At 32.6% G+C, this 27,743-nt stretch overlaps 3 protein-coding genes and 2 long non-coding RNA genes across 5 annotated transcripts; 3 read left to right on the forward strand and 2 right to left on the reverse strand.

Annotated features, from left to right (window-relative positions):
- Positions 1-490, forward strand: LOC124457656. Its single transcript, XR_006952712.1, has 3 exons — positions 1-91; positions 172-360; positions 437-490. It is a non-coding gene; the product is annotated as an uncharacterized LOC124457656 (long non-coding RNA).
- Positions 491-909: 419 nt separating this feature from the next.
- Positions 910-2,368, forward strand: LOC124457655. The gene is made up of 3 exons (XM_047007870.1): positions 910-942; positions 1,013-1,158; positions 1,268-2,368. The coding sequence occupies exons 1-3, from the start codon at positions 932-934 to the stop codon at positions 1,498-1,500; spliced, it is 390 nt and encodes a 129-aa protein (XP_046863826.1). The 5' UTR covers positions 910-931; the 3' UTR covers positions 1,501-2,368.
- Positions 2,369-6,313: 3,945 nt separating this feature from the next.
- Positions 6,314-6,676, reverse strand: LOC124458052. The gene is made up of 2 exons (XR_006952966.1): positions 6,610-6,676; positions 6,314-6,533 (listed from the first exon to the last, which is right to left on the reverse strand). It is a non-coding gene; the product is annotated as an uncharacterized LOC124458052 (long non-coding RNA).
- Positions 6,677-21,548: 14,872 nt separating this feature from the next.
- On the reverse strand, positions 21,549-22,885 carry LOC124458392 (piggyBac transposable element-derived protein 2-like). Its single transcript, XM_047008414.1, has 3 exons — positions 22,832-22,885; positions 22,004-22,096; positions 21,549-21,908 (listed from the first exon to the last, which is right to left on the reverse strand). The coding sequence occupies exons 1-3, from the start codon at positions 22,883-22,885 to the stop codon at positions 21,549-21,551; spliced, it is 507 nt and encodes a 168-aa protein (XP_046864370.1).
- A 2,225-nt stretch (positions 22,886-25,110) lies between these two features.
- LOC124458393 (protein ALP1-like) lies at positions 25,111-27,422 on the forward strand. Its single transcript, XM_047008416.1, has 3 exons — positions 25,111-25,513; positions 25,771-25,862; positions 26,566-27,422. The coding sequence occupies exons 1-3, from the start codon at positions 25,111-25,113 to the stop codon at positions 27,223-27,225; spliced, it is 1,155 nt and encodes a 384-aa protein (XP_046864372.1). The 3' UTR covers positions 27,226-27,422.
- The last annotated feature ends 321 nt before the right edge of the window (positions 27,423-27,743 follow it).

A 27,743-nucleotide genomic window follows, 5' to 3' on the forward strand; every position in this document is an offset into this window, starting at 1 on the left:
CAGTATGGGCCATAGTGCAAAATACTGTGCATACAGTATGTTCTGCTGCAATGGACCCATAAGTAAAATTGTAGATTTTTGTTTAGTGCAGGTATGTAAAAGTAATTTAAGAATACCTTTTCCAAAGCACTGATCATTTTTTTATATTGTTTAATTTTTTACGACTCTTAGAGAAATGAAGCTGGTAGCAGCCCAGCAATGGAGTATCTGGCATTCACAAAGGCATTGGAAGGGCTTTTACAGGATGGTTTGAGTGTGTCAACCTTTATTTCAGATCGTCACACTTCTATTTCAAAACACATGAAGGAGAAGCTTCCTAAAATAACCCACTACTTTGACTTGTGGCACTTGGCAAAGTAAGTAATAACTGTGTTTAGAATTTTATGTGTCTGGCTTAGCTTTAAAGATATGTGCATTTTTTCTTGTTTTAAATCAGAAGTCAATAAAATTCTTAAAAAATTGGGACAGAAAAAGGTTGTCAGGAGCTCCTTCCTTGGGTGAAGCCATCGTGAATCATTTGTATTGGAGTGCAATGTCAACGGAAGATGGTAATGGACAGGTCATATGGGCTAAGTTTTCATCATTCTTGGAACATATGGCCAATGTTCATTCAATTTCTCAATCCAATTTTAATGCATGTGCTCATAGTGATGACATTGAGGAAAGGATGTGGCTTGATAAAGGTATGACCTTAAAACAATGAACATGATCACTGCTTAAAATGCTTTTGACATCTTAATGCAAAATGTTTTTGTATAAATTTTCTAGAATCAGTTGTGTATGAGAAAACACAAGCTGCTCTATTGAATAGCACGCTAAAAAAAGGGTATTTCTCAAGCATCACCACTTTTACAGACCAGCTGCTTGGAAGGTTTTCACTCAGTGTTAAACCATTTCTCTCCAAAAAATGATTTCATACTCATTTGCAGGAATGTATTGCAGGTATGCAAATAAATTAAGAGTACATAAATGGTAAATACATAACTTTATTCTTTGAGTTTTTCCTGTCTAGACACATTTTGGCTGTTTTGCATTTCAATGATAACTTGAGGAGGGATGAGCTGGTGATGAAAGGCAAGAAACAACTTAAAGTGGTATATCCAAAATTTAAAAATGGTGAAGCTACTGTGAGAAGTGTCAGAGTTCATCAAAATTTTGGTGAGATATGATTTCAAATACTACTCAAGTAAATAAATACAGTTGTAGTAGAGTTTTAGAGGTGTTAAAAATGCAATTTCTGTTCCAAAAATTGTGCATCTTTGTCTAGATTATATTAATGAACTTTATAAAACAATGATGAGTGCTACCAAAGAACAATTTCAAAAGGCATCTGAAGAACTGTCAAATATGTCTCCTGCACCAATGCATACCATGTTTGTTAGACAATCAAAAGCAGAGGCAATTAAAAAAAAGATCAATCGTCAAAAAATGGTAGTTGACAATGTACCACCCACCAACGGTATGACTAAAACATACTTTATTAATTACTTACAGTTATGATGTCTAATATTACAATCTCAAAATTATAATATTTTAGTCCCATTAACAATGTCAGAAAATACCATTAATATAACAAGAACTCGTCCACACTGTCGAACTTGTGGGAAACCAATGAAAGGTCACCAACAGGTCCTGGACTGTCCACAAAACAAGAATCAAAATGAGGGTGAATCATTGGCATATAAGTAGTAAATTATTTATCCTCAAATTCTTCATCATCATAACCCTGAAAATCTTTTCCCACAAATCGAGTCCTTATTGCATGATAGGCACAAGCAGGTAGTGGTATCCGTTTATTCCCTAAGTAGCCATGCACCAGCTGGGTAAATTCTCGATATGCAACACTTCTCAAATATCTAAATTTGCAAAATAAATCTTTGTCATAAGTTATTACATGAAACAATTTAATTGAACTAAATGAAAGCATACAGGTATGTACCTGTTCTCATCATCATGCTTCACATATTTTCTTCCATCTATTTTTCTGAATTTTGGGCCTGACATTCTTAATGACCAAATATCCAGACACACTGAATTGAAAGCTGGATGAAGTGTAATGCATTTTGGGACAATTTTCAATTCATCCAGCACCATTTCATTCTTTAAGGACTCTATGCATTCGTCGAGCTCTTGGCAACATTGACTTTCTTTCTCATTTTGAAGCAGATTAGTTCTGCAATTACCACAAATGCACCTACAAATACAAAGTAGCATTTGTTCATGTTGCAATATAACTACTAGTTTAAATTGACAATGCTAACAAAAAACGCAGCACAATAATCGCTGACTTTGTGTGAAGTGAATTATGGCCCGTAACTTGTAAATATTTTAAAAAGGAATAAATACACTCACCACTGCTCCAAAGTCACACGATTGTTGAATCTACTACGCAGAGTTTCCAACAAATTTTGACGTTCACGTAATCCGTCATGATAATTTTGAACCCATTCTTCATCAGCAACAGGTTCATCTTGATAAGGCAGCATTTGTGATTCAATAGACTGTTCAGAGACATCAAGAGAGTCACTTTGATTATCCGTGGTAATCAAACTTTCTTCAGATTCCATCATGTAGTTTAACATTGAATCATTATCTGATTCATTTTGTGTTTCAATGGAATCAGAAGAGCTCGAGGCCATTTTAATATTCCTGATGCACAATTTAAAACACTTTTGTTCGACTCAAGTTGTAATAAATTTCAATCCGTAGTATTATATACTATAATGTGTTTTCTTTGTTCGGGAAAAGCGTGTTCCCGATGTGACGTCAGATCCGGCGTTTTTCCAAGTTCTCGCCCTAGGTCTTTTGACATCACGGACAAGCAATAAATAACCAACTTAGAGCCATCCAAAATTCACGAAGATGAAATTTTTCAATTATAAAATATATTGCAAATGTTCTTAAAATCATCTAAACTATTATAATATTGCGTTTTTGAAAACATGTCATAGGCACTTTAAGTCTGGGAACTGGGAGAGTGACGTAATAGTTGACATAAACAAGCTTCGTTCTTATATCGTTCTAAGACTTGCACGGCTTTCGGTAGTTTGCTATTACTGTTTTTTATTTAACAAAAATTAATGGATTCTTCTGAACAAGAAGCCGATTATGATATTGTCGTCAATAACAATGAGGTACAACCTTACATGTTTCAGCCTTTGGCCAACGCGCAAGGTGGTCATAGTAATGACAATTCTTCGTCATCGGAAAGCGAAGATGAATACATTCACAGAATTGGAAATGTTGAATGGTTAGTTGCATTTTATTGTTGCTTCATTGTTTTTCCCAAAGTAAAAAGAATGTTTTTATCTTTTAGGTGCAAGTGTGGCTTTTGTGTGGTCATGAGTACAGGACGGGAAAGTATATGTTGCCAAGAGGTAAGCAACACTGATCCTCTGATACATGGCGATCATATTTGCATCACACAAGAGGAAGAGTTTGCCACAGTATGTACAAACGAAGCTGTCGTAAAAACAGCTATGGTCGTGTATAGGCCGTAAAAACAGCTATGGTGGATTATTGTTCAGGTTGAGATGCAGAAATTCATGACTAAGTAAAAACAACATAGATGTACTGATATGTACTCACTTAACATAAATCTGCCTGTTTACATCCCGAAAACTTGCAATCAAGAGAGCTAGAGCCATCAAAAATTCGACATTTATTTTCTATATCCGCCATATTGTTTTGTGTGAAATTCGCTAAAATTTGCTGGCTCATATTCAAAAGAACGGTGCTAAATAATGATTAAGGATCAATCTTTCTAAGTTAATTTGAAATGATATGTTTAGCTATTGATCTTCCATAGCTGCTTGATGGCCAAAAAGACTAAAAAATGAAAAAACAATTCTTTAAATTGAATTGCGAATCGTCGTCATCTTCAGAGGCGTAGTTACTGCAGTCAGAACAACCACAAATGTCAGTACATTGCAAACCAGACTTCACGCACGAGCATCGAAAATTCTTGCAACCAGCTTTAGCCTTGCATGTCACGAACTCAATAAGTGTATCTGGAGCAGATGGTCCAGTCATCCAAAGAATCTCTAACTGACCATTTTTCATGTGCCATACATGGCTCACAGGAGGTTGAACATTAATGTGCGATTGCAAACTATTCTTCCAGATGGCTGCTTGGTAGTTGGCTCTCTTAATGTGCAAAAGCATGCTATCTGCATTCGGGTGAAGGCATTCGTCCGAACACTTGCTAGATGCAAAGAGAGTGTACCTAGGACCGAAAGAAATACAAAGCAAATGCAAAAAAGACAATAGTAGCAAAAATATATTTTATATTTACCTTGAAGCATTAACTATCGCTGAACTCTTGTCAATAAATAAAGATCTTTACCAAATTGTAAAAAATTGGACATTCCTCACCATCAGTAAGACAACAAAAGTAAAATCATATTGTAGGTAGAATAAGTACAGAACATGATGTTACAAAACAGGTATTGGAATACCTGTAACATATTGGTTTATTTGTTAAATTATTTACCGATTGAGTGACAAAGGACCTTTTCTTTCTTGCATATTATGCATATTGATGGCAAAACTTCTTTAGTTCTTATCGGAGGTTTAGAACTGTCATGACAAAACGAGGATGATCGTAGCAGTTTCGTGTGAGGCTCATTTACATCTGTCGACTTTTTTTCTTGTATATATTTTTCTTTGACAGTGGCTGCTGAAGCTTCAAACTTTTTGCTCATTCTTTTTTCAGCCTGTCTAATCAGGCCGACATTGGTGAACTTTGCCTAGCAATTTCTATGGTACTTTAACTCTCCACGGTAATCAGCCAAAGGACTTTTCATGGACTGAATTTTTTTCATCAAATTTTTGTTCTTTTCAGCGATGTCTTTTTGCTCACCATTGTATAGTAACCAAAGCTTGTGACAATGTAAAACTTTTTTCAAAGATGTCTCGGTAAAATCAGTCAATGGCCCATTTTCACCTTTAAAATGGATTACACATCCCCGCAAGCTCACCTTTTTGTTGTTTTGATCATTGTGCATGTTACGTGCGTGGTCCTGAAAAAATAACTATTAATTATGGTTCTATTTCCACACGCTACAAAGATAGTGTGAACCAGTTATATTTTTCAAACAATTTATTAACCAACGCGTAAATATTAAAGTGGATAAGTGTCCTAATTATAATATCAATAAGTATGAATAAAACTTATCTCCTCTGTCTGAGTAGAACCGTGAGTGTTTATTCTTGAGCGTTCGTGAGTCCAATAATGACTCACAACAGTTTTCCAAATAGATTAAAGGCACAAAAGCCAAAAGATAGTTATGGCATAAATGCCAAGATAGTTGTCTGGTAGATTGTAGCTTGTCAAACTACTTCGGTAGTCTATGCCTCCTAGTAGCTTGTGCTCGTAGGTTGTTCTCGTAGGTTGTACTCAGTGCTGTAAACTACTCATTTATATATATCTAATGGGAAGTATTGTGGTTTTGTGACCTACATCCCATACGCAATACAGTATGTTACAGCACTAAATAGTTAACCACAATAACAATAAATGCGGTTGCGGTTTCAAAATATGTTTACGCATGTAAGCAAGCTTCTAGCGCATGCAAGCAAGCTTCTAGATTATGTCCTAATTAGTAATGACATTGCAAAATGGATTTTAAAGTTAAAGTATAAAAATATGGAATGCTTAGTTATATAATATAATATAATATAATAGTAGTTTATAAATGATATTACATGATAGTAGTTGCTATGATGTAACAGTGCACCCGCAATTTTTTGCTATATTGTCATCAGTTTCATAAATAAAACAACATGGCGAAAGGTAAAGACGAATATTATGAAACTTTGGAGTACTGAAACCACAAAGATTGCAATTTCGAGAGATGCAAACAACTTGAATCATATTCAGTCATTAAAAATAAGTAGTTTTCTGTGATTTTTATGTAGTCATGAATTTCGGCATTTAGAAATCATTTTTTAGCACATTTTCTTGATACAGAATACAGCCTAGTATACACATGACATTGGACCTATGCCTGAGAGTGAAGAAAACGAGTAAATATTACCTTAGAAGTGTAATTAGGTGTATGTCGACAAGTATATATTGCCAATAAGTATCTTAGACAAAATTTTGTATCATTCAGAGCATTACGCTACACGTCGTACCGACAGTGGACGGCTTGTGTGCATGGCAGGTTGGGAAAAAAGTACCGACTACCCATACCTTCTTGTGCTGTGGACAAAATCCGGAAAGCATTTCCTTCGCCTTCTGGAGAATACAAAGGATTTGAATATGCTCAACACTACTGAATCGTAGGGCTTATGGCGTATGACAAGTCTGTTCATTTGTAATTATGTTTATTTCATGTGGGACGTTATTTCTTTTTATTTATTAAAGCGAGATTTATGTTGCTTAATGGCTTCAGCTTTGCTGATTTTTGATTTGTGGTGAGTCAATGGGACAGGTATTTCTTTCACTCCAGCGACATCAAGAGCTTTGGAAAGTGATGGATTAATGCGTCTGCAGTACAAAACTTCTTTCATCAAGTCCTTAACATATCCTGAAAAGCAAATCATTAATTGTGTTGGCCTTGCATTGCACTTTGAGAAAAGGTAAGTTTATTTTTCTGTGCTAACCATAAGTGCTGTCAACTTTCACTGGTTTGATGACCCCTCGTCCTTCTTTTGACTTTGAATAAGCCACTCTCCAATCAATGCCTCTTCTGTTTGCCCATCATTCTTCGTTTTCTGAGCTTTATTCTTATTCTCATTGAAATAAAGAGCGGCAATAAACAATCTACAAATGAATGTTAAGTTTGTTTACAACTTGAATGTTATAAGAATGTTATGTTTACAACTATTGCAACTTATTGCTTTTGCAATGACTTTTTTAAGTAATCATACACAAGTCATAATTATATTACCTTGCTTCTATTGATCTGTAGAAAAAATGGGTATGTTTTGATGCAAAACGAATCACCACTCGGTGGAAACCTTCGATGGATGAAGTCTGCTTCTCATAACTGAGTTTTCCAATATCTCTCGAGATACTTGGACTCAACAATCGAAGACAGCTCAACATAAGCTTTTGAACCTAAGATCAGAAGTTAGTTAACAAAAAAAAATGTTGATGTTACTTTGAAATTTATTTGCTTACAACCACTTTGCCTTGACAAGTTTTTCATCACCATTGCTGGAAGCAGCACACCAGTATACATGGTTGGAAATTGATTGGGCCCAATCTGACAGTAATTTGCAACCACTTTTTTTTGATGATGCCCAAATTTTCTTTTTGATTCCTGTTGGAATTTGATTATTGATGAAATGTGTAAAAGGTTGGTTTGTTATGACAATCTATACCTTTTGCTATATGCCATACATCAAAGTAGTGCTCGATTTTTGGTCTTTGTTTTGACATGTAGGATTTGATTTGAGCATCTCTGTATGTGGTCATCGACTTCATCTTCATCCCACTTTCATCAAACTTTGCCAGACATCTTTTTAATCCCTCAAGTTCCATTGCTCCAGAGTTGGTCACTTCATTGGACTGTTTAACATAATTATGTGAGTATTCTAACCATGTTTTATGTACAGTTGTTGAAGAATTGTTACCTGAACAAGTTGTGTGTCTAAAATGTTGTTAGATTCCAAATCCATGCAGCTATATGACCTATACTTGGCACAATATCCAGGTGAATCACATCTTCCATCTCCTCCAAGGTTAATGTTCCTTTCTCTGATTGATTCTAGAAGATGCTTTTGGTTCATATGCCAAACATTTGAAACACTGGGTATCAAATACGCTGTTTGAATATAGCTATATGTACGCTCTGACAGAAATTGTATGCCAGAGTGATGAAAGGAATTGAAGAACTTTGCTGGGGCTACTACCACTAAACAAGATGCTGGCAGCAAAGACCAAGTTGCCCAAAGGCATTTGCCCATGCAGAGGTTGGCTATTCCAGTCTCAAACATAACCACAATGACATTTTGCTAGTACGTTAACCTTACTATCAGTCGTTTTGGTCATAATGGAACAGCTTTCACCACAACATGGGCATTGACTCACTGTCTCAGGCAACTATCAAACACTATGTATTTTCTCTCATTTTGAACGTGTTCCCTATAACATAAAAATTACCATCAGAATCAGAGAGATAGACGTAACATTCTGAGAAACATATAATAGAGAAAAGCAATGTAAAGAATAGTCAGGTGACTGGATAGTTGGTACTAACGTTGCATTGTCATTGTCGGATTCTTCATTTCTCTTAACTCATTTGAACATTGAGAGTCTGATCCATTGTAGCTATTGCTCATCGTCGACGTGCTTTCTGTATCAGACCATACAGCGCTATCCTCAAAATGTTCAATTTCACATGACATCGTCTGTGTGCTGTGATTTTTTGTTGAAATGAACTCAACCTCCGTACCTTAGCATAAAATTATCGTATTGCTGGATTTTTTACAAAAATCAAACGGCCGAAATGGAAAGTCTATACTTCTACTTATCATATTTGGCACTTTTGTTTGAGTGGTTCTTGACCTTACGTGTTTTTGCGGACGGATTGTTATGGCTGTTTGGCATTTCACATTGCGCTTCTAAGGTACGTTAAGGAATTTTCTATGAGTTAAAATAACACAAAAAAGATCAAACGACATTAGTCTGAATTAGTTACCACTGTATATGTTTGCGTTTCGCTGTCTACATATATTTTGACATCTTTCATCTTAGACAAACTTCCTTTGAGGTAAAACGCACAAACACTTCGAGCCGATGTTGACACATCGTGGTCGTCGTCTACAAGAAAGTCGTCATGTTCTGCAAGAACGTCGTCAATAGTCTAAAATTATAAAATTGTCTTCAATTTGCTAATGCTATATAGCTTAGTTTTTGATAAATGTAAACAAGTATTGCTAACTATAACTATAGTATTCACCTCTTGTCTTCGTCTCTTCTCAAATGCAGTTCTAACATTTGTTGGCTGCTTCCTTTTAGATGCTACACTTGTGGGTTCCACAGAGTATTCAAAAATCGTGGGTACAGCATCCTTCTTAAGGCAAAGCTGTCCTGCTGTCCATCCTACTGATTGCATCGCTTCAAAATTTTGCACGAAGCACGAACTCTCGAAATGTTGCGAGCACGATTTTGAGCTCTTTGTTGGCTTCAATTTTGCGCCGGATCTTTTCAATCCAAATATCTCGCATGCGCTTGTTTTCGGGAAACGAAAAAAAAGAAATCTTTTGCTGCGTTTCGTGGTTCTTAGAAGAACCGTCACAATTAAATGCGCCACAATAAACCATATTTTCAATGCTAATTTGTCGTGTTGTTATGAAGATACCAATATATTTTGAACGAAGCACGCAATTGACCGCGTTTAGCTAATGTCAACTATTACGTCACGACGACCTTTTTCCAATCGGTAGCCGTCGTTAGCTCGTCGGGCATTTTCAATACGTTATCAGTAAAACATCAACTTTAAACCTCCATATCATCAAAAATATTTATCCTTTGAGTCTCAAACTTTGGTGAACTATTAGTTGGAGCTATACCTCCATGTGAAGTACAAAAATAAGAATCCGAATTTTATGTTGCATGTGTCCTTTAAAGACCTTTTTAAATATTCATTGTGCATCTGACAAATTCCTGTAGATGTTTATGCTTTATATCATTAAATCTTTCAATGTGCCTTTTTCCCTTGGGTCTTTTCTCTGTATCTTTCCATCATCAGCTGCGCTGGATTTACTGTTGGGCTCATAAAGATCAACAGAGGATGTTTGGTCAAAAGCCGGTCAATTAAACTAGGGTTAAATTTGTGAACCTAAGGTTTGCTGAACCATGTTTAAAATTGCGTTGTTCAAAGCAGGGTTAAGCGCTGAGTTAACTTACCCTGAATTAAGACATTCAACCTTAGGTTAAAATGCACGCGAATCTAAATAATGTCAATTAACAATGTCAGATTAATCAACACAACCAATGGCAGACGGAAACCCAGCTTTCAAAAAAAAGTGCTGATTATATCTGATATAACAGTTCCTCACAATCGGATGAGTTCAAGTTTAACCCACCATCAGAATGGAAACACCATCAGAATGGAAACAAGAAATTACATTCCACCGAAACTCTTAACATCTACATCACAGATAACATACTCGAAGCTATGGACAAGAAAAAGATTACTGTTCTGATTTTGTTAGATCTCTCAAAAGCATTTGATAGTATAAACCACCAACGATTATTAAAGAAATTAACATCCGTTGGCGCATCACCTGCCACAGTCAGGTGGTTTGAGAGCTATCTATCGCACCGCACCCAAACTCTTGGTATTGGTTCTACCTTGTCTGACCCGCTAACCATCAGTCACGGAGTCCCCCAAGGAGCCATCCTTTCACCATTACTGTTTTGCATCTATACTAACGACCTGCCAAACACGTCTTTAACTTGTGAAATCGAATCCTATGTAGACGACTCGAAAATTCTCAGATCTTTCCACATTCCAGAGTCCGAAACAGCAATGCTGGAATTAGAGAAAGATCTCCACAGAGTCGCAATTTGGTGCTGCGAAAACCACCTCCTTATCAATCCAGAAAAAACGAAATTTCTTTTGCTTGGCACGCGACAACTTATAAACAGATTGCCGGCGCAGCCATCCCTGTCCTTCCTGGGTAGAATCCTGACTTCTGTGAGCTCAGCTAAAGATTTAGGTTTGACGTTGGATTCTCATCTGTCGTATGATGATCACATCTCTAAGGTAGCGTCTTCATGTCTGTCCAAGTTAATGCAAATAAACCGTGTAAGACAAAGTTTTGACCAAACAACACTTCTGAAAATCATGTCTGCCTTAGTTTTCAGCAAAATGTTTTATTGCTCGTCCGTGTGGTCGAATACCACCAACAAAAATATAACAAAACTTCAACTGCTGCAGAACTTTGCCTGTAAAATCGTTACGGGCACCAGGAAATATGACCATGTTTCGCCACTCTTGCGCCAATTAAACTGGAAGCCTGTTCAACAGTGTCTAGACTATCGGGACTTAGTCTTGACATACAAGTGCGTAAATAACCTTGCCCCCGAATATCTCTGCAAAAAGTTCCATAAGAGTCCTCGCGATCGGGCCACCCGTAATAGAGACCTATTTCAAATTCCGAGGTTCAGAACATCAACGGGCCAACGCACATTTTCATATAGGGCAGTCAAATTGTGGAACAATTTAGACAAAGATGTGAAAAATTCCAAGTCTCTTGATTCTTTTAAGAAAGCTTTAAAAGATCTTTTGTAGTTCCATCTTGTAATGTTACTTTTATCTTTAAAATCGTTTTAATAATAGTCTTTTTTACAAACATTTATAAGTCAAATATGTATATGTATTCAATTTTGTAAATAGCTACTGAAAAGCCCTATAGGGAGTACCTATTGTTAGTCATTAAAGTTCATTAAAGTTCAAGTTGTTTTGCCTCAACTATGTAACAATTTGCAGTAAGGATGTAACTTTCTTTTTCAGTCATGGAAATGGAATGTAACACTTCTTTACAACGTTTGAGATTATGGTCCAATATTAGGGTCAATCTTAATTGAAATCAATTTGTGTACTTAATTCATTACATAAAACATTATTTATGTAAAAAACTATCTTATTCAATAAAAATATTTATTAAATGTAGATATTATCTTCGCACTTTGTTGGACAATTTAAGCAATTGTCTCATGAATTCTTTCGTATGACATTCCTTTCACGAGAAAACATGAGCCCAACAAAATTGACCTGCTCACCACTGTGTGACTTCATAGGTCAGTTGGTCAGAGCACTGCACCGGCACCGCAGAGATCATGTGTTTGAATCCCGTTGAGTCACCTGAATTTTTCAGGTTCATGAGACAATTGATTAAATTGTCCAACAAAGTGCGAAGATCATATCTAAATTTAATTTCAAACACCGCACTGCATAAAACATTCTTTCGTATAAAAAATAGTTATATACAAAATATTTCACTTTTTACTTTTTTTCTTCCAATATACTTTACCATAATTTATACTTATTTCTTGGTGTGGTTTAATGTTTTTTGATGATTTTAAAAAATATTTGAATTTTTTCCCAAGTAAAAACAAGTTGTTTTTAAAGCATGAATGTCGAGCATCATTTGCATGTATTGCTGCATCAACATTTGTTTCATTAGCATCAACACATTTCCTTTATCGCAAATTGCACATTCTGTTAAACCATCACCATATGTTCTAATTACTTGTCTTGAAGTAATATGTCTTGTAGTGTAGTTAGCAATTTTTTTGTTTTATGAAATTGGATTTTTATATGAATAATCCTTTTCCAGCATTAGGAATGTTTGAAGTTTTAATTCTTAAATTAAATTTTTTCCCTAATGAATCCAACATAATTGGTCATTGAAGTTTTTTTCGACATCTTACATTTTTCAAGGTAATTCCATCACATTGTACTTTTCTTATACTTTGTTTCATTTTTTAGTAAATTAATCTTATTCCAGCATAAAGTTACATATTTTGTTACATATATTCATTTAATTTTTAAAATTTTAAAACATATATCATAAAGACTTGACTCGAGATTACATAAATCTTTTTTTATAAACATAACATAACAAAAAAAAAATTTTTTTATTTTATTAACATCATAATATCTTACAGAATTATCATCATTATCATCTGATTCCCAAACTTTAATTGATTGTTGAGTTAAGAAAGGTGAGAATAAAATGCATTTATCATTATCCTCTATTTTATAGGTACAACTAGTACTGGCTCTTCCATTAGTATTTATTTTTTCTTTTTTATTTTTATTTAAAAATAAATAAACTTCTATATGACATCGTGTTTATCCAGCCATTTTATTAATTAATTTTAGCAATGGGTAATTCTATGTATAAACCATCAATGATGCACCGTTTATAAAATTAAATCTAAACTACATGTGTATAAAAGTTGCTGAAAATGAAATAGGTTATCATGATAAGGCAGACGGTGAAGCAAACAAAATAAAAGATAAAAAGAAAAATCATGTCAAAAAGAAAATATAAACAAATTGAAGAAGAAAAAAAATGAAAATTATTTCAAATAATGAAATAATGAAAATATTTCATTCAAAAATTGGTGAAAAAATTGAATGTATAAAAAAATTAATTTATTTACAATATAAAAAACCATTTTTACATTAAATGGTGAAGTTAAGGATCACATACATCAAATTTTTATAAAAAAACAATTTCAGCAATTTACCTGATTTTTTGAAACAATATTCAAAAATATTACAATATTTGCTTAATATAGCAAAATTATCTGTAAATTCTGAGAATGAATTAGATTTTTTTTGAAAAAGCTACATTAATATCTTTTTTGACAGCCTTATTATCTTTAAAGGAATTCACTATACAGACATTAGATTTATTGAACATAATTTACAAAGTAACATTTCAGAATTTTTAAAAAATGATTGGGAAAATAATGTATGTATTATAATTGTTCCAAATCAATATAGAAATGAGAAAATCTCATTTAATAAAAAGTCCAATTCGGAAAAACAAAACAAAAAGCTTATTTATAACTTAAATCCTGATGATGATAGTAAGGGGTGGTGGTAAAACAAATCGTCCAGTACTGAAGTATCAAAGAGAAATGAGAAATGGTATTTTACAAATTAAGTGTGACAAGTTGCAAAATAGAATTAAGAATTGTTGTTTTCCTGTGGCTGCATTCATTGGAAAAATGTTTGCTAATAATGACAATAAACTATCTAAATTTAAAAAAATTTTGACATAAATCAGTTGATTAAATAGTTACTTTAGACAAAGTTAAAACATTTTATAAACAAGCAAATTTACAAGAAGGAAGTGTTTCCATTAACCAACTGGATATAATTTACAAAAACTATTTAAAATAAGGTAATTTTCATTTGGTAATTTTTTCTAAAGATACATTAGATACAATAATTTATGATTCAAGAGTGACTAATCACGAATCCTTTCAGATAAGTGTTAAATCCAAAACTTTTTTCTAACTTAAACCTAGATTTATTTTGTTTTAAATGCTTGCATTGTTTAATATTTGACAAGTATGTGGAGTCTATATGTAAAAATGAAGATACATGTTTAAAATGTTATTCAAACTGTAAGAAAGAAAATAATTTTTCTATTCAATGCACTGAATGTAATATAATTTTTAAATCTACCGATTGTTTTCAAAAAAATCTGTTTAACAGATTGTTTAAAAATAATAACAGTGTTAAGGTCACTCCTTGTCGAAAATTTTTTTTGTAATACATGTAATAAAATTTTTCCAAATTTTTTTTGTTTAAAATAGTGGTATTGTGCTCATTGTAGAAAATATTTGGACAAGCAACATAAATGCCACATCAAACCTTTAGACTTTAATAAGTATGAATCTGGCATTCTTACTGGATTCTTTCAGTCTGGCATTCAGCATGGTTGATATTTGACTCTATTGAAGCAAAACCATGAATAAGTAAAAAGTTTTTGGAAAAGGAAATATAAAAATACTTTTACCTTGTTGTAAATATAAGTTATTTTCAGCTGGGTGTTCATGTTCTTGATGGACGTTAGACTCCAGTCGAGCCAGCTTTTGTAAATCAAGGAGGGCAACAGCTGCTTCGGAATGGCGTCATTTAAGGTCTCGCTTTTTGGTCCGATCGTTTCTTTTAATGGCACTTTCACGAATAAGTTTTAATTTCTGGTGACCCAATTTAAGTGTAGGAGCCCAATCGTCGTGTTCGTCGTAGACATTGCTTGGCCGACCTTGGAAACAAAAAAATTATGAATGTAAAAATTATATCCATAGAGTCTATAGACATTTTGCAAGGCGCTTCAGTTCAAACTCTTTCTCAATTGCTTTTAATATTGAATTACAAAGTTCGTCTACGCACCTTTAACAAAATGTTCACCACATACGCGAGCATGGGGGCTTTCGATACCTTTCGAGGACAATGAAAGGTTTCTGAGCCACTTTTCATGACGTCTTTTTGTTAGTTTTTTTAATGTTTCCCCTTTATGGAGAAGTTCTTTCGGTATCCTATAATAGCCTTTATCCTTTTCTCGATTAGCTCGATTAGAGCAAGTAAAAACTGAACAGCAATCCGGCATATTTGAATAAAGAACACATGAAGGGCAATCACGCTTATGATATAATTCTATTTACCTGGCCTTCAGCTGGAAATATGAATACGTAATGACAGTGGAATTTCGGAAGTGACGTCTATTGCAAACAAAGAATATGGATATCGTAATTTTGAGGAATATTAGCAGCTAATCCCATCAAATAATTTTGTTTTTCTGACCTTGCAAATTGAAATTTCAAATCACTAGCTGAAGTAATCCAACTTGTTTTACCATATCCATTTATTAAAGTCATATCAAGTTGATCTATAATTTTGCATGTCTTATTATTTAAAAGATCTACTCGCGCATTTTTTCCATTTACATCAACTTTATCACCCGCATTTGTATTTGAAGCAATTTTATCTACTTCAGCCCTTTTTCCACTTCCATCCAATATATCTAGGTTCACATTGTTTAAATTGCCACATGATTCATGTGGTGTATATAAAGTATTTTTTAAATATGAAATCCTGTTATACTGATTAGTAATGTTATTTACTAAAACATCAATATATAAATTTATATTACACCACATGTTAGTTAAAAGTCTTGGATAAACGCATATGTTTAAATCATTAAATAAAGCGCTACCAGCCATTAATTTTATTCTACCACTCGTATCGATGTCATCAGTTCTCATTAAACCATGTTCAGATTTTAACAGTTGACATTCGAATTTTTTTGCATAAGGTTTATCAGGTTCGGGATTTAAATTAATAGGTCTAAATTCTAAAAATGCGAAATTTCGAGGAACTGGTTGAAACAAATTTAAGTTATTACTTACAACATGATCATTTTTATCAATTTCATTTTCACTAGCACTTGCCATATTTTATTATTCTATTAATGTGAAGTTCACACAACCGACAAAAGATATAAAATGAAATCATAATTTTTTTAATGACTTATAAATATATATTATTTACAAGAAATTTGATTTATTTCTGCAAAAAAATCAATATATCATCATCAATTCTCTTTCATTTTCTCTTTGGAAAATCTTTTTTATTTTCCTTTTCTTTCTCTTTTACAACATATTCTGATTATTGCTATTTTAATAAATTATTAAGTGCAATATCAGTTAAACCCATAGGTGGACAAATTCCTTTTTTTTCTGTGATAGAACTAGATTTGTATTTTATATAACTAGGAGTTACTATCGCAAGGGAAGTGCTGCCCCTCCACCAAGTAAAGTAAAACAGTTTGGAAACTGCTATTGCGTGTTTTCCATCATTTATCATCTGCCATAAACAATACAATAATGAATGGTAAAAATAAAAATACAGCAAGAAACCGCAACAACTCGTATACTTTGTCATTGCATAAAGACAAGCTAATTGTGTCATCTTTTATTTTCAAATTGTCATATAAATCAATTTATAGAAGTAGATGCAAGAAGTAACACTGTATGTATGTATAATTATGCTAATTTCAAAATGGACTAATTGGATGAACAGTTTTCAAAGCTCATTTTACAAAAATGTGCATATTGTCATTTAGAACTCGGCCAATAACAATTAAATCATGTTAACCGGAGCTTAAATGAAATTTTCAGAATTTCATTCACTTGGTTGCCAACAGCACAAGATCAACACATCCATCAATACAAATCGTTATATGTTGTCATATATGTATCTCTCAAGTCTCCCTGTGCTTCTTTGTTAGTATATCATATGTTTTCACCTGGATTCATGTTACTCAGTTGTTTTAGTGAGGAATCACTTTTATGCACATACAAAGTTGAATGGTACAGTCGTTGCAGTCATTATTCATAGCATTTCCATTATTGAAAGCGTAAATCGTAGTATTTTGAAAGTCTGTTCTAGCATTTCCATTATTGAAAGCGTAAATCGTAGTATTTTGAAAGTCTGTTCTTGATTCTTCAATTAATAACCCAGATGTAGAAATCTACAAAAAAAAAGATAATATTTAAAAACTGGTGCATTATCATAAAAAGGGGAATATGAGAAGGCAATGTAATAAGCCTGAAAAAATAACTTACCTTTATCGTATTTGCTGATGATCTTATTTACATACATTATACATACAGTGATTATGGCCATGAAATTGATTTGTTGTATAGGACTGATTACACATAATGTATGACTATAAAGACTTTAGAAGTCTGAAACTGGATTTCATGAAACTGGATTTCTGAAACTGGATTTCGGAATATGTAATACAGACTTCGGATACAGAAGTCTTCTATACAGACTTCGTAAAGTCTTCTATACAGACTTCGTCTTTATTACACTGCTATAAGAAGTCTGTGCTAAACTATCTAAGCGGTTTTCCTCTTCAATCCTGTATTGTAAATTGGCTGATGATTTCAAGCTTGTTAATCGCTCATAAGTCATTGGTTCAATGACACAAGATAAAATTGATTTTACCCTGCTTATTGCAACGTATGAAACTCCGGCAGTTCTTTCAGACTTGCCAATATCTATCCACGCTTTGGGAAGTGTTAGTCCTTGGCTCTTGTGTATTGTTAGAGCCCAAGTGAGTCTTAGAGGCAGCTGTTGCCTCTCATGAAATCCAGTTTCTAATTGTGAAGAGACTGTGATTGGACATATTGGAACACAAAATGGTTTGTCTACAATTTGTTATAGATATTTTGTCGATGCGATTTGCCAGTATTTGAGCGCTTTTTGAAGCACTTTCACCTAGGAAATACATATTTATGAAAGCGATTATACATTCATTTTGACTCTGAAGATGACTACCGCTAAGGTTGTCGAAACGTCAGTCAACAACAACAAAAACAGTCCGTCTCAGGACTATACGTAACAGTGCAACTCTCATTTAATTCAAATATATATAATGTACATTTATTTCATGTAGCACGTTTTGAAAGCATTATTTATACGTTGTTTATTTAATCGCTTTCATAAATATGTATTTCCTAGGTGAAAGTGTTTCAAAAAGCGCTCAAATACTGGCAAATCGCATCGACAAAATATCTATAACAAATTCAACTATAACATACAAATGAATGTAGTATAAAAGTAAAATACGTTTTCAGCATTTAAATCCATCAAATGGTTGCCCCAAAGTCCACACAAATACAAGGAAAAATAAACGCAAATATCAATGTATTGAAGAAATTGTGTTGTTTCTCATTTGTTGACCAGAAAATAGTCGTATGTCACTCGTATGTACTCGTATGTTACTCGTATGTACTCGTATGTACTCGTGTGGTGTTTTAGTCACGATCGTTTAATCATAGCATTCCAATTTCTATCCAATCGGCATGCACAAACGACGCACAGTTCACCTTATATGGAGGTGAGTGCTTCAATGCTCAATCGATTCTCGTCAGTCATACGTTTTCATCATAAAATTAAAAGATAAATTCCTTGCCATTTTGAATGAAAACATTTTTTTGATTCTTTTAAATGTCTTGATTGTTTTGATTCTTTGGAGTTTTAAAATGCTTTTTGATTAAAAGTATGATACCTTGTTTACTCAACCGAACAATCGTCCGCATGTTTACAAACGTAGAAACGGACTATATTATAAAACTGTAGTTTTGTTTCCATTATTTCCTTTACAACATTTTGATAGAACCTTTTTTCCGATGATTCTGTGCGACTGCGATAAAATGATGTATAGTTATCGCAAAGAGCAAACGTTTCATATTCATAATTCATATTTCATGGTTGAACTCGCACCATGCGTTTAAATTATTTTTGACGTTTTGTTAAATCCACACCGATATTTCAAGTAATAATAAAAGCTCGAACGAAAATAAACACATGCTTACACTATATTTTGCTCACCGTCTGACCATAGAGCGCAAGATAAAAAATGTAAACCGAGCTGGCTAAATACGGCACGGTGAATCGATTTCATGTGTTTTTCGCCAAACGAGATATGTGTAATTGATGTCGGTAATCACTCGATTTTGGTATCTACTGTATAACGTTGTTTAGGCCGCATATCTATTCGGATTCCAGACATTTAAAATCAAAGAGAAACTGACAGGAGTTCCGAAAGGTTCTACCTTATTGTGATTGTTCTTCCCCTCATTCCGTAAAAATCCCCCCCGGAAATGTTAACAGACAGACACAAATCGAGATTTTACCTCTATATAGGTCGAGTAGAGGAATGGGCCGAGACATGTCAAGATTAGTGTGCTGCCACGCTGATGCGTGGCAGCAATTATAATATGGATTACAATATTACCCTCTAATACATTTCCATAATATTTATACAAATTATTTTTACTTTCTTCATTCATTTTTTTCTTCAAATTTTAAGTCCAGAAGTATATCTAGTTCTTCATCAGTGATACAGTTATTACCTGAATCATCGTACTCCAATTCAAATAATATATATTTTGAAAATAGAATTGGAGGAGCTTTTTCATATTCCATTATTTGCATTGATTTTAAATTAAAATTAGCAACAGCATCTAATTTGGATAATCCATTTCAATAAAAAAAAGTTTTTTATGCATTAATAAAAAAAATGAAATATTATTTGGTTTGCTATCGGAATTTCTTATACTGTTTAGTAAACAATTTTTTACATTAGTTACATCACCAAGTTCTGGGATTTTTTGTAAATTTCCATTTGTAACAGTAATAAAATTATATGGAATTACTATAATAATTATATGGAAATAAATAGATATTTAATTTAAATTCTCCTTTTTTGAAGCTTTTTGGTTTTAAAGTCTTTATTCGATATAAAATTTTATTATTTTTACTAATTCCAGATAAATAAAATGGATATAATATATCTATATTTGGCCAAAAAATTTTCGAGATAAAGCATGGCTATGTTGAGGTATTTTAATAGGATGTAGTTTAATTTCCATTTATTAATCAATTTGACATTCCAACGTTATATTTTCAGAATCAAATGGTATATAATTGCCTTGATGATCCAATACTTTTATAGTTAAATCTTTAATAAATAAGAAATTAATTGTTTTTTATAATTGTTGGATTGTACACAAACAAATCGTTTCCACTTCATTTGCATAATGTAAAGGGAACAATACATAACAATTCACTTCTTGAATCACCAACAATTTCACCATCAATTTTATCACAATATATAAACATTTTATTTATTCCAACTGTCTCATCAGGAAGATATGGGCAATGAAATAATTTAATTTCTTTTAAAAATTTACGTTGTGTAGAATCAAATTGAGAATCAAATGTATGTCTTATTTCTTCTTTATGTAATCCCAACATAAAACTTAATTTTTTTGAAAAAGTTAATTTGAATTCTATTGTATTATTTCCTGTAGCATAATCAATATATTCTATTTTGTTCATTACGGGTTTTGTCCAAATATAATTTTTAAAATCATATTCTTTACTGTCTTTAATATAAGATTCTTTCGCCTGACCATAGTAATATAGTAATAAGTATATTCATTTGTTAAAATTATATTCTTTTTACCATTTTTATTATTAAAAAAAATTAAATAATTTAAATAATCATTTAAAAGCGATAGAACTTTTTTATTGTTATATTTTCCCGACGGTATTTTAATTCTTGGTAAATTAAACTTCAAAATTGGATATAAACTTTTATCTATATTTTTGGTAGTAACAACCGTTTGATTAAAGTATTTTGAAAATTTTAATTCGAAATCACACCAGCATTCATCTTCATTAATATTTTTTGCTGCTTTTGATAAACAACATTTAACACAGATATGTATTTTTTATTATTTAATGCATCAATTTGACCCGGTAATGTTGTAGTAAAATGATTAATATAATTTTTTTCACCATTTTTATAATTAACATTACTAATTAATGTAATATTTTTCATTTTTAAACCTTTTTTAATTCTTCACAATAAAATTTCCTTTGAATTTCTTTACCATTGTTATCACAAAGCTTATAAGTAACAGGATTTGTCAACAAAACTTTATTTATATAAAAAATCTCCTTAACCCACTGTCTTAAACTTTCCTTTTCAAAAATATTATTTTTAATTTTTGAAATTTGCACTTTATCCTTTTTTTTAATATATTTAAATTTTTATTCCTTTTTTTGTTTAAGATATTAAATAATCTTTTCATGTAATTTATTTTTTTCCACCTAAATAGACATCATATGGTGAAAGATTGTCGGAAAGTAATCCACGATGAGGAGATTTGTTATATCTTTTCACAATTAAATGTAAGTATTTTTTATAGTTAAATTTTTTTTTCGTTTCTCATTTGCAACAAATCAAAAGTTCTTCTAATCATCTGTTTTATTGTTCGTATAAATCTTTCAGCCACGCTTCGTTTGTACTTCTTTTCCCTTTTTTGTCATGGAAGAAGCAATCTGTGCTTGAAATTCTCTCAAGGTCAACAATGACTTTTGATTCTTTTTGTGTTGTTTTGCATGTCGACGGTACAATAGCCAGCCATTCACCAATGCAGCATTCAAACAATACAAAACTATTCTCATGTACCATTTCTTTTACTGTAAATTGACGTAATATAGTTCAATAAGCATGTCTACCAAGTCAACCCCTCCCATATGGGCATTGTACTCCAGTACAACATAAGGTTGAACAACATCAATTCTCTTCTTTGCTTTACCACAGTATCGCTTGCATATTCCAAGTGGTTCAGGACCATAATGGGATGACACAATATGTATTGGCTTGCTGTCATACCACTTAACAATTGTTACACCTTTATCATTAGACTTGTTGTCATAGCTTCCTCGCCGATCTTTCTTCATTTCTTTGTCTGATTTCAGTTGACAACCTGCCATTCGATCCTTGCGAATAGTGCCAACTGCCCAAATGCCTCTTTCTTTTAACATTTCTACCAACTGCACTGATGCAAACCAGTTGTTGAAATACATCTTGTAATCTTTGTGATCTGCCAAATTTTTGGTAAGTCTGAGTACAATATTGCCAGAGATACCTCATCATCACCATCATCAATGTCGCTTACATCTGATATTTCACCATTAGGACAAAAAATGAGCTCTACTGCTTCAGTCAAATCCATAACTCTCTTAAAAAAGAATAAAAACATCAGTTATAGAAAGGAAATGCTTAGTTTATATTCAATTAACACTATTTCTACAGTGACATCTTCCAGAGATTAATCTGCCCATTGTTGCCATATGGCAAAACATTATTCATTAGAAAATCTATGTGGGCCAATCGCGCTTTTAATAAAATAATTGCTTAAATATGACGAGGACCAATATTTTAATCAATTAATATTTTTATATATCTCAAAACTAAACATATTATAATTAAACTTACCTTTGTAAATGTGCAAAAATTTGCTCTCACTAACTTCCGTAGGACACCATGTGTAATAATCAATTAAACTAATATAAAAACAAATTTACGAAGATTTGCCTCACATATCACATCACCTACATCAGTACCTAAAAACGCTTGCCTGATTTTTGTTTTTGGGCTTACTTCATGTAAGCTATGTAGCATAAAAGACAATGTTGCCATATGGCATCATTGGGAATGAAAGGGTTAATTTCACAATTATAGGTATTATTAATTGTAAAATTATATTTGTTTGACAATTCTTTTTGAATCCCTTGAAATTCACTTCCCTCGTCCAATACTATTTTTTTAGGAAATTCATTTTCTTTCAATAAAATATCTTCAAATTTTTTCATATCATTTTTACTAGATTTATTTGTAATAAACGAAAAAATGCATATCTTGAATAAACATCAACTACACATAACAAATAAGGCAAATTATCATTATATCTTGCCAAATCTTTCATTTCAGCTAAATCAGTACTCCATATATCATTTTTTCCATACATTTGTATTTAAACTATTATATTTTTTCTTTTTCTTTTGATACAAATTATAAATATTTTGTTCATTGTCTTCTAAATGTTCACCTTTTAATAATCTTATTGCTTTTTTTATAAAATCATCGTTAATTAAGTTAGTCTTCTTGTTCGTTCTCCTCATCATCATCATGATTTACAATCGTTGGAGGAGGACAATGCACTGAGAGAAAAATGTTATTATATATTCTTTCAATTGCATCATTTCCATATTATTTATAAAATTCTACAAAATCATATTTCTCTCCTATTTTTTCCTCTAAAATTTCATTCATAATTTCACTATGATAAGCAATGAAATCGTATATTGAAATATCCAATTTATTAGAAAACTCTTTCAACACATAAATAGCTTCAATGTCATTACCATTTTCAATATTGTTTTTCTTTTTTTACTTGGTACGGTTTTTGGCATTTCTTTTTTACTCTTTTTTTCTTTTTTCCTTTGCTTTGCTTTGTTTTTCTTCTCTTCTTCACTTTTTAAAATCAAATCTCGTCCAAGTCACATGTTTTTCATGTGCATATTAAAAACCGTGTTAGGATTAATATATTATGTATAGTTTTTAAATCGTCATCTTTTCTGAAATATACTTTGTAAAATTCATCCGTCCAATCAATCATTGAAATATCATTTAGATCACAGGGTTTGAAACATTCATCCCACTCACCATCAACACAAACAGTTACACTTTCATCCACAGTACGAGATGATTTTTGTGTATTGAAAACTAATTTTCCTGGACCATGTTACAAAATAACGATTTTCATTAGATGAAAACAAAACTTCATACAAATCTTCACATTTATCTTTATTAGAAATTTTATTCAACGCACTTGCTAATATTTCACGTGCTTGCAAATTCATTTGCAATTCATCTTTACAGCACAATCCATCATTGTATGGAGAGTAAACAGATTTTGAAAAAAAACATTGTTTACTAAAACGATTAAAACTGCATACTTTATTTCCCACGATTGCTTTCCCATTTGCATAACTTTGTAAAACTGTTACAAAATCTCTAATTTTTTTTTGTAAATGGTAAACTCTTGAGCCATTTCTTTCATCTTTTCCTTAAAAAACTTATATCAATGTTTTTTTGTATTTACTTTATTATATCGATTTGTTGTATGAAAGTCTATGAAAGCTAATGATACAAAACATGAAAAAAATAAGATGAATATAAACCCTACAAAAAATCAACAATTTCTTATTTTTACAAAAAAAATCAACAAATTTGTTCTACAAAATTATCAACAAATGTTTTTTATTATTCCCATTCCATTTTTGTTATATTAATAAATGGTGCCTTAAAAATATAATTCTTTACCAATATTTTTTTCTATATGTTTTTATTCATTTATATAAATATTTTAGTTCTGAAATATAATTTATATTTTAAAATAAAATTATAAATTTTTTTTGATCAGGAATTGTCAATTCGTTATTCTTTGATAAAAAGTCAACAATAAAATTTTTAGAAAAAATTTTTTAAAAAATTTTTCATCATATTGAAACAAATAAATTCCATTAAAATAACAATGAATTAAGTCATTCCCATCCATCATCACCACCAATACAAATAATTCCTTCCAACAAATACGTATCTTTCATAAATTTCTGTATCTCGAGAATTTTCTTTTCTTGGTATTCTATCTTTTTCATAAAATTCTCTTCAATAATATAACAATGATAACAAATATACCATGATATAATTATTGAAAAAAATAATAATATAACAAGAAATGTTATAATCAATTCATCTACAAAGCACTTTCATGGAGTAAAATCTTTAAATCCTTGATATTTTCTTCTAATATCTCTATCCTGGTCTTCAAAATTCCACTTTCATTGAATGTATTTTGCTCAATTTAATAAGAATACAACCAGATATACGTAAAAGACAAAAGTAGGAATCATCCATTTCTCTCTTCGTAAGCCCGCCGCACACTGGAGGAACTTGCCTACGCCAAGTGTCATTCGTGATACTTGGCGTAAGCACTTTCCTCTAGTGTGCGGTGCCGTTTGGAGCGCTTTTTGTCACGCGTGTCACTTGCATCTGATATTCAACATGTTGAATAATTTTTGCTCACTTGGATACTTTAGTGATACTTTACTCCAAGTGTGCGGTGAACGAAAGCTTCTAGCTTACAGCTTCAATCTAATACACACGCGTTGTGTGCACTCTGATACAAACATGGCGGCTGCAGCGTGCGAAACGTACGACTCAGACTCAGATTCATGCGAAGAAAATTCAAGCTCGTCCGAAGATAATTCATATTCATCCGAAGATGAAGAGATATTGTTACTTCTTCTATTATTACGCCAGCGGCGAAGACGACTTAGGGCCAAAAAGCGAAAGATTTGGACGAAGAAGTGGATTTTACGTCGTGAGTCTCAAGGGGCATTCACCAATCTTATTCGTGAGATCAATGTAGAAGACCCAGAAAAATTTAGGCAATATCATAGGGTTGAACGACGTTCGTTCGAGGAGATTTTAGGTATAGTGTCGCCACATATTGAGAAAAAAGATACACAACTGCGAGCTTCGATTAAGCCTTCTGAGCGTTTGTCAGTAACTTTACGCTTTCTTGCAACAGGTATGTCTAAACTTAAAAACAATTTAAGTATCCTTTCACCTTTTGACAAACCACAGACTTGCAGGGCATGACTTTCTGCTTTTGAGCAGATTTGTTACCTTTGAAAGGAGGAGTGGAAGGATTTTATGTCGCATTATTCATTCACTTGTTGAGTAGGTTTTCTAATGTGTTGATGGGTTCATTAATGCTAAAGTAGTGTTATAATGCATCCTATGAAGCAGCCAGGGTATAATGTATTGTTATTAAAACATGCCTAGGAGAATCTTTCAGAAGCTTGTCCTTCCAGTACCGAATAGGAGAAAGGACTATCTCTGGGATTGTAGAAGACACTTGCAAAGCATTGTATGCCGTATAAAAGAAGAATATTTGAAGGTTTATCTGAACATGTTTTATTTAATAAATGTGCAATGAACTGTTTGACTATACTTCAAGCCACATCATCATCTGTCAGTTTGAAGACCACCTATTTTGATTAAATATAGTTGATTCTTCTCGTAAGGAATTATGTAGCGGAGGACTTGCTTAGTTGAATGGAGATGTGGGATAGTTGTTTGTCGAGGGAATGTGATATGATTGTATGGGCCGAAATTGGTTGTATTGCGGTTGTACCACCACTGCTTGTTGTGAATCCTGAGTTAGCATTCCAGTTTGAGCCTGGAATATAATATTGTTTATTTGATGTTGGGCCAGATGACGTGTTGCACTGTCCAAATCTGATAGTGCTTGAGATACATATTTTCCAAATGCATCATATTGTTTTTTTGAAGTTTCATCAGGTTTGGGTTTCTTGTTTCTTTGAGAAATTGAATCAGAAAGATTTTTATCAAGGAATATTCGTGATCAGCTTGCCTCTTTTGTGTGTTAATTTGCCTGGATTTGAGTGGTTCTTTTGTTGACTTTACTATTTCAATTGTGTCAGTATCATTGTTTTCCCATGATTCATTTTCAATTGAGAAATTGTCATCTTCAATGCTGTCATCAAGCTCTACAGTGCTGAGATCTGATGTAGGTGTTGTACATGACACCTAAACAAAAAGATTGTTCATTTTTAGACTCCTGGCAAAGAAGAAGATTGTTTGAAAATTGTTGGTGACTTTGAAAGCAAGTGGAACTACCCATGCTGCATAGGTGCCATAGATGGAAAACATATTAGTATCCAGCAACCTACTGCAAGCGGATCAGAGTTTTTTAATTACAAACATTACTTCAGTGTTATTCTCTTGGCCCTTGTTGATGCTAATTACAAGTTCATTTATGTGGATGTTGGAGCAGCAGGTCGTTCTGGGGATGCTGGAGTATTCAGAGATTCTGCATTGAAAAGGGCATTATCATCCAACATTTTAAATCTTCCCTCTCCACAAAATGTACAAGGGATAGCAACAAAAATACATTGTCACATTGTTGGCGATGATGCATTTCCCATGTCAACCAACCTGATGAAACCTTATCCTCATCGTAACTTAGAAAAAGGAAAGCGCATTTTTAACTACAGATTGTCAAGGGCACGCCGGGTAGTTGAAAATGCTTTTGGCATATTTGCACATAGATGGCGAGTGTTTTTAACCACTATCAAACTGACCCCAGACAAAATAACCGATATTATATTAGCTGCCTGTTGCTTGCACAATTACATGATCAACAAGAACAAAGCAACATATACCGTAGCAGTTGACCAAGAGAATGCAGATCACACAATATCACCTGGAACTTGAAGGAATGACCCAAACTTAACTGACATGCAGCGTACATTAGTGCATAATACATCTAGAGGTGCAAAAGTTCAACGTGAACTGCTAACAATTTATTTCAACAATGATGGAGCAGTGCCATGGCAAAACCGAATTGTTGATATGTCATAAATTTTAGTTACATATAAATATTTCAAGAGTATTTAAACCCAATGAAAAATAAATTTAACTGATTTGTACATGTCTTTGAGTGTAAAATTCCATACCGTATCCAAGTTGGAAACAGACGCCCTAAAAGCCACGTGGGGAGCTAAAAACTGTAATTTCTCCAACAGCCACGTTGACCGTTTCGTAGGATTTTTCCTAGCACTCCCACTTGCTGATGGTTTCTTGGCTTTCACGTAACTATTTCGTAATGCTTTCAATTTAGATTTTAACCATGCAACTGCAAAATAAGCGCTAATAATCACTAAGACATTTCACAGTTGAATCAACAAATTCAATTGAATTTGACTTACCAGTTTGACCCAATTTTTCAGCCA

Source organism: Xenia sp. Carnegie-2017, unplaced genomic scaffold, assembly GCF_021976095.1.
Source record: "Xenia sp. Carnegie-2017 unplaced genomic scaffold, XeniaSp_v1 HiC_scaffold_6, whole genome shotgun sequence".
NCBI lineage: Eukaryota > Metazoa > Cnidaria > Anthozoa > Malacalcyonacea > Xeniidae > Xenia > Xenia sp. Carnegie-2017.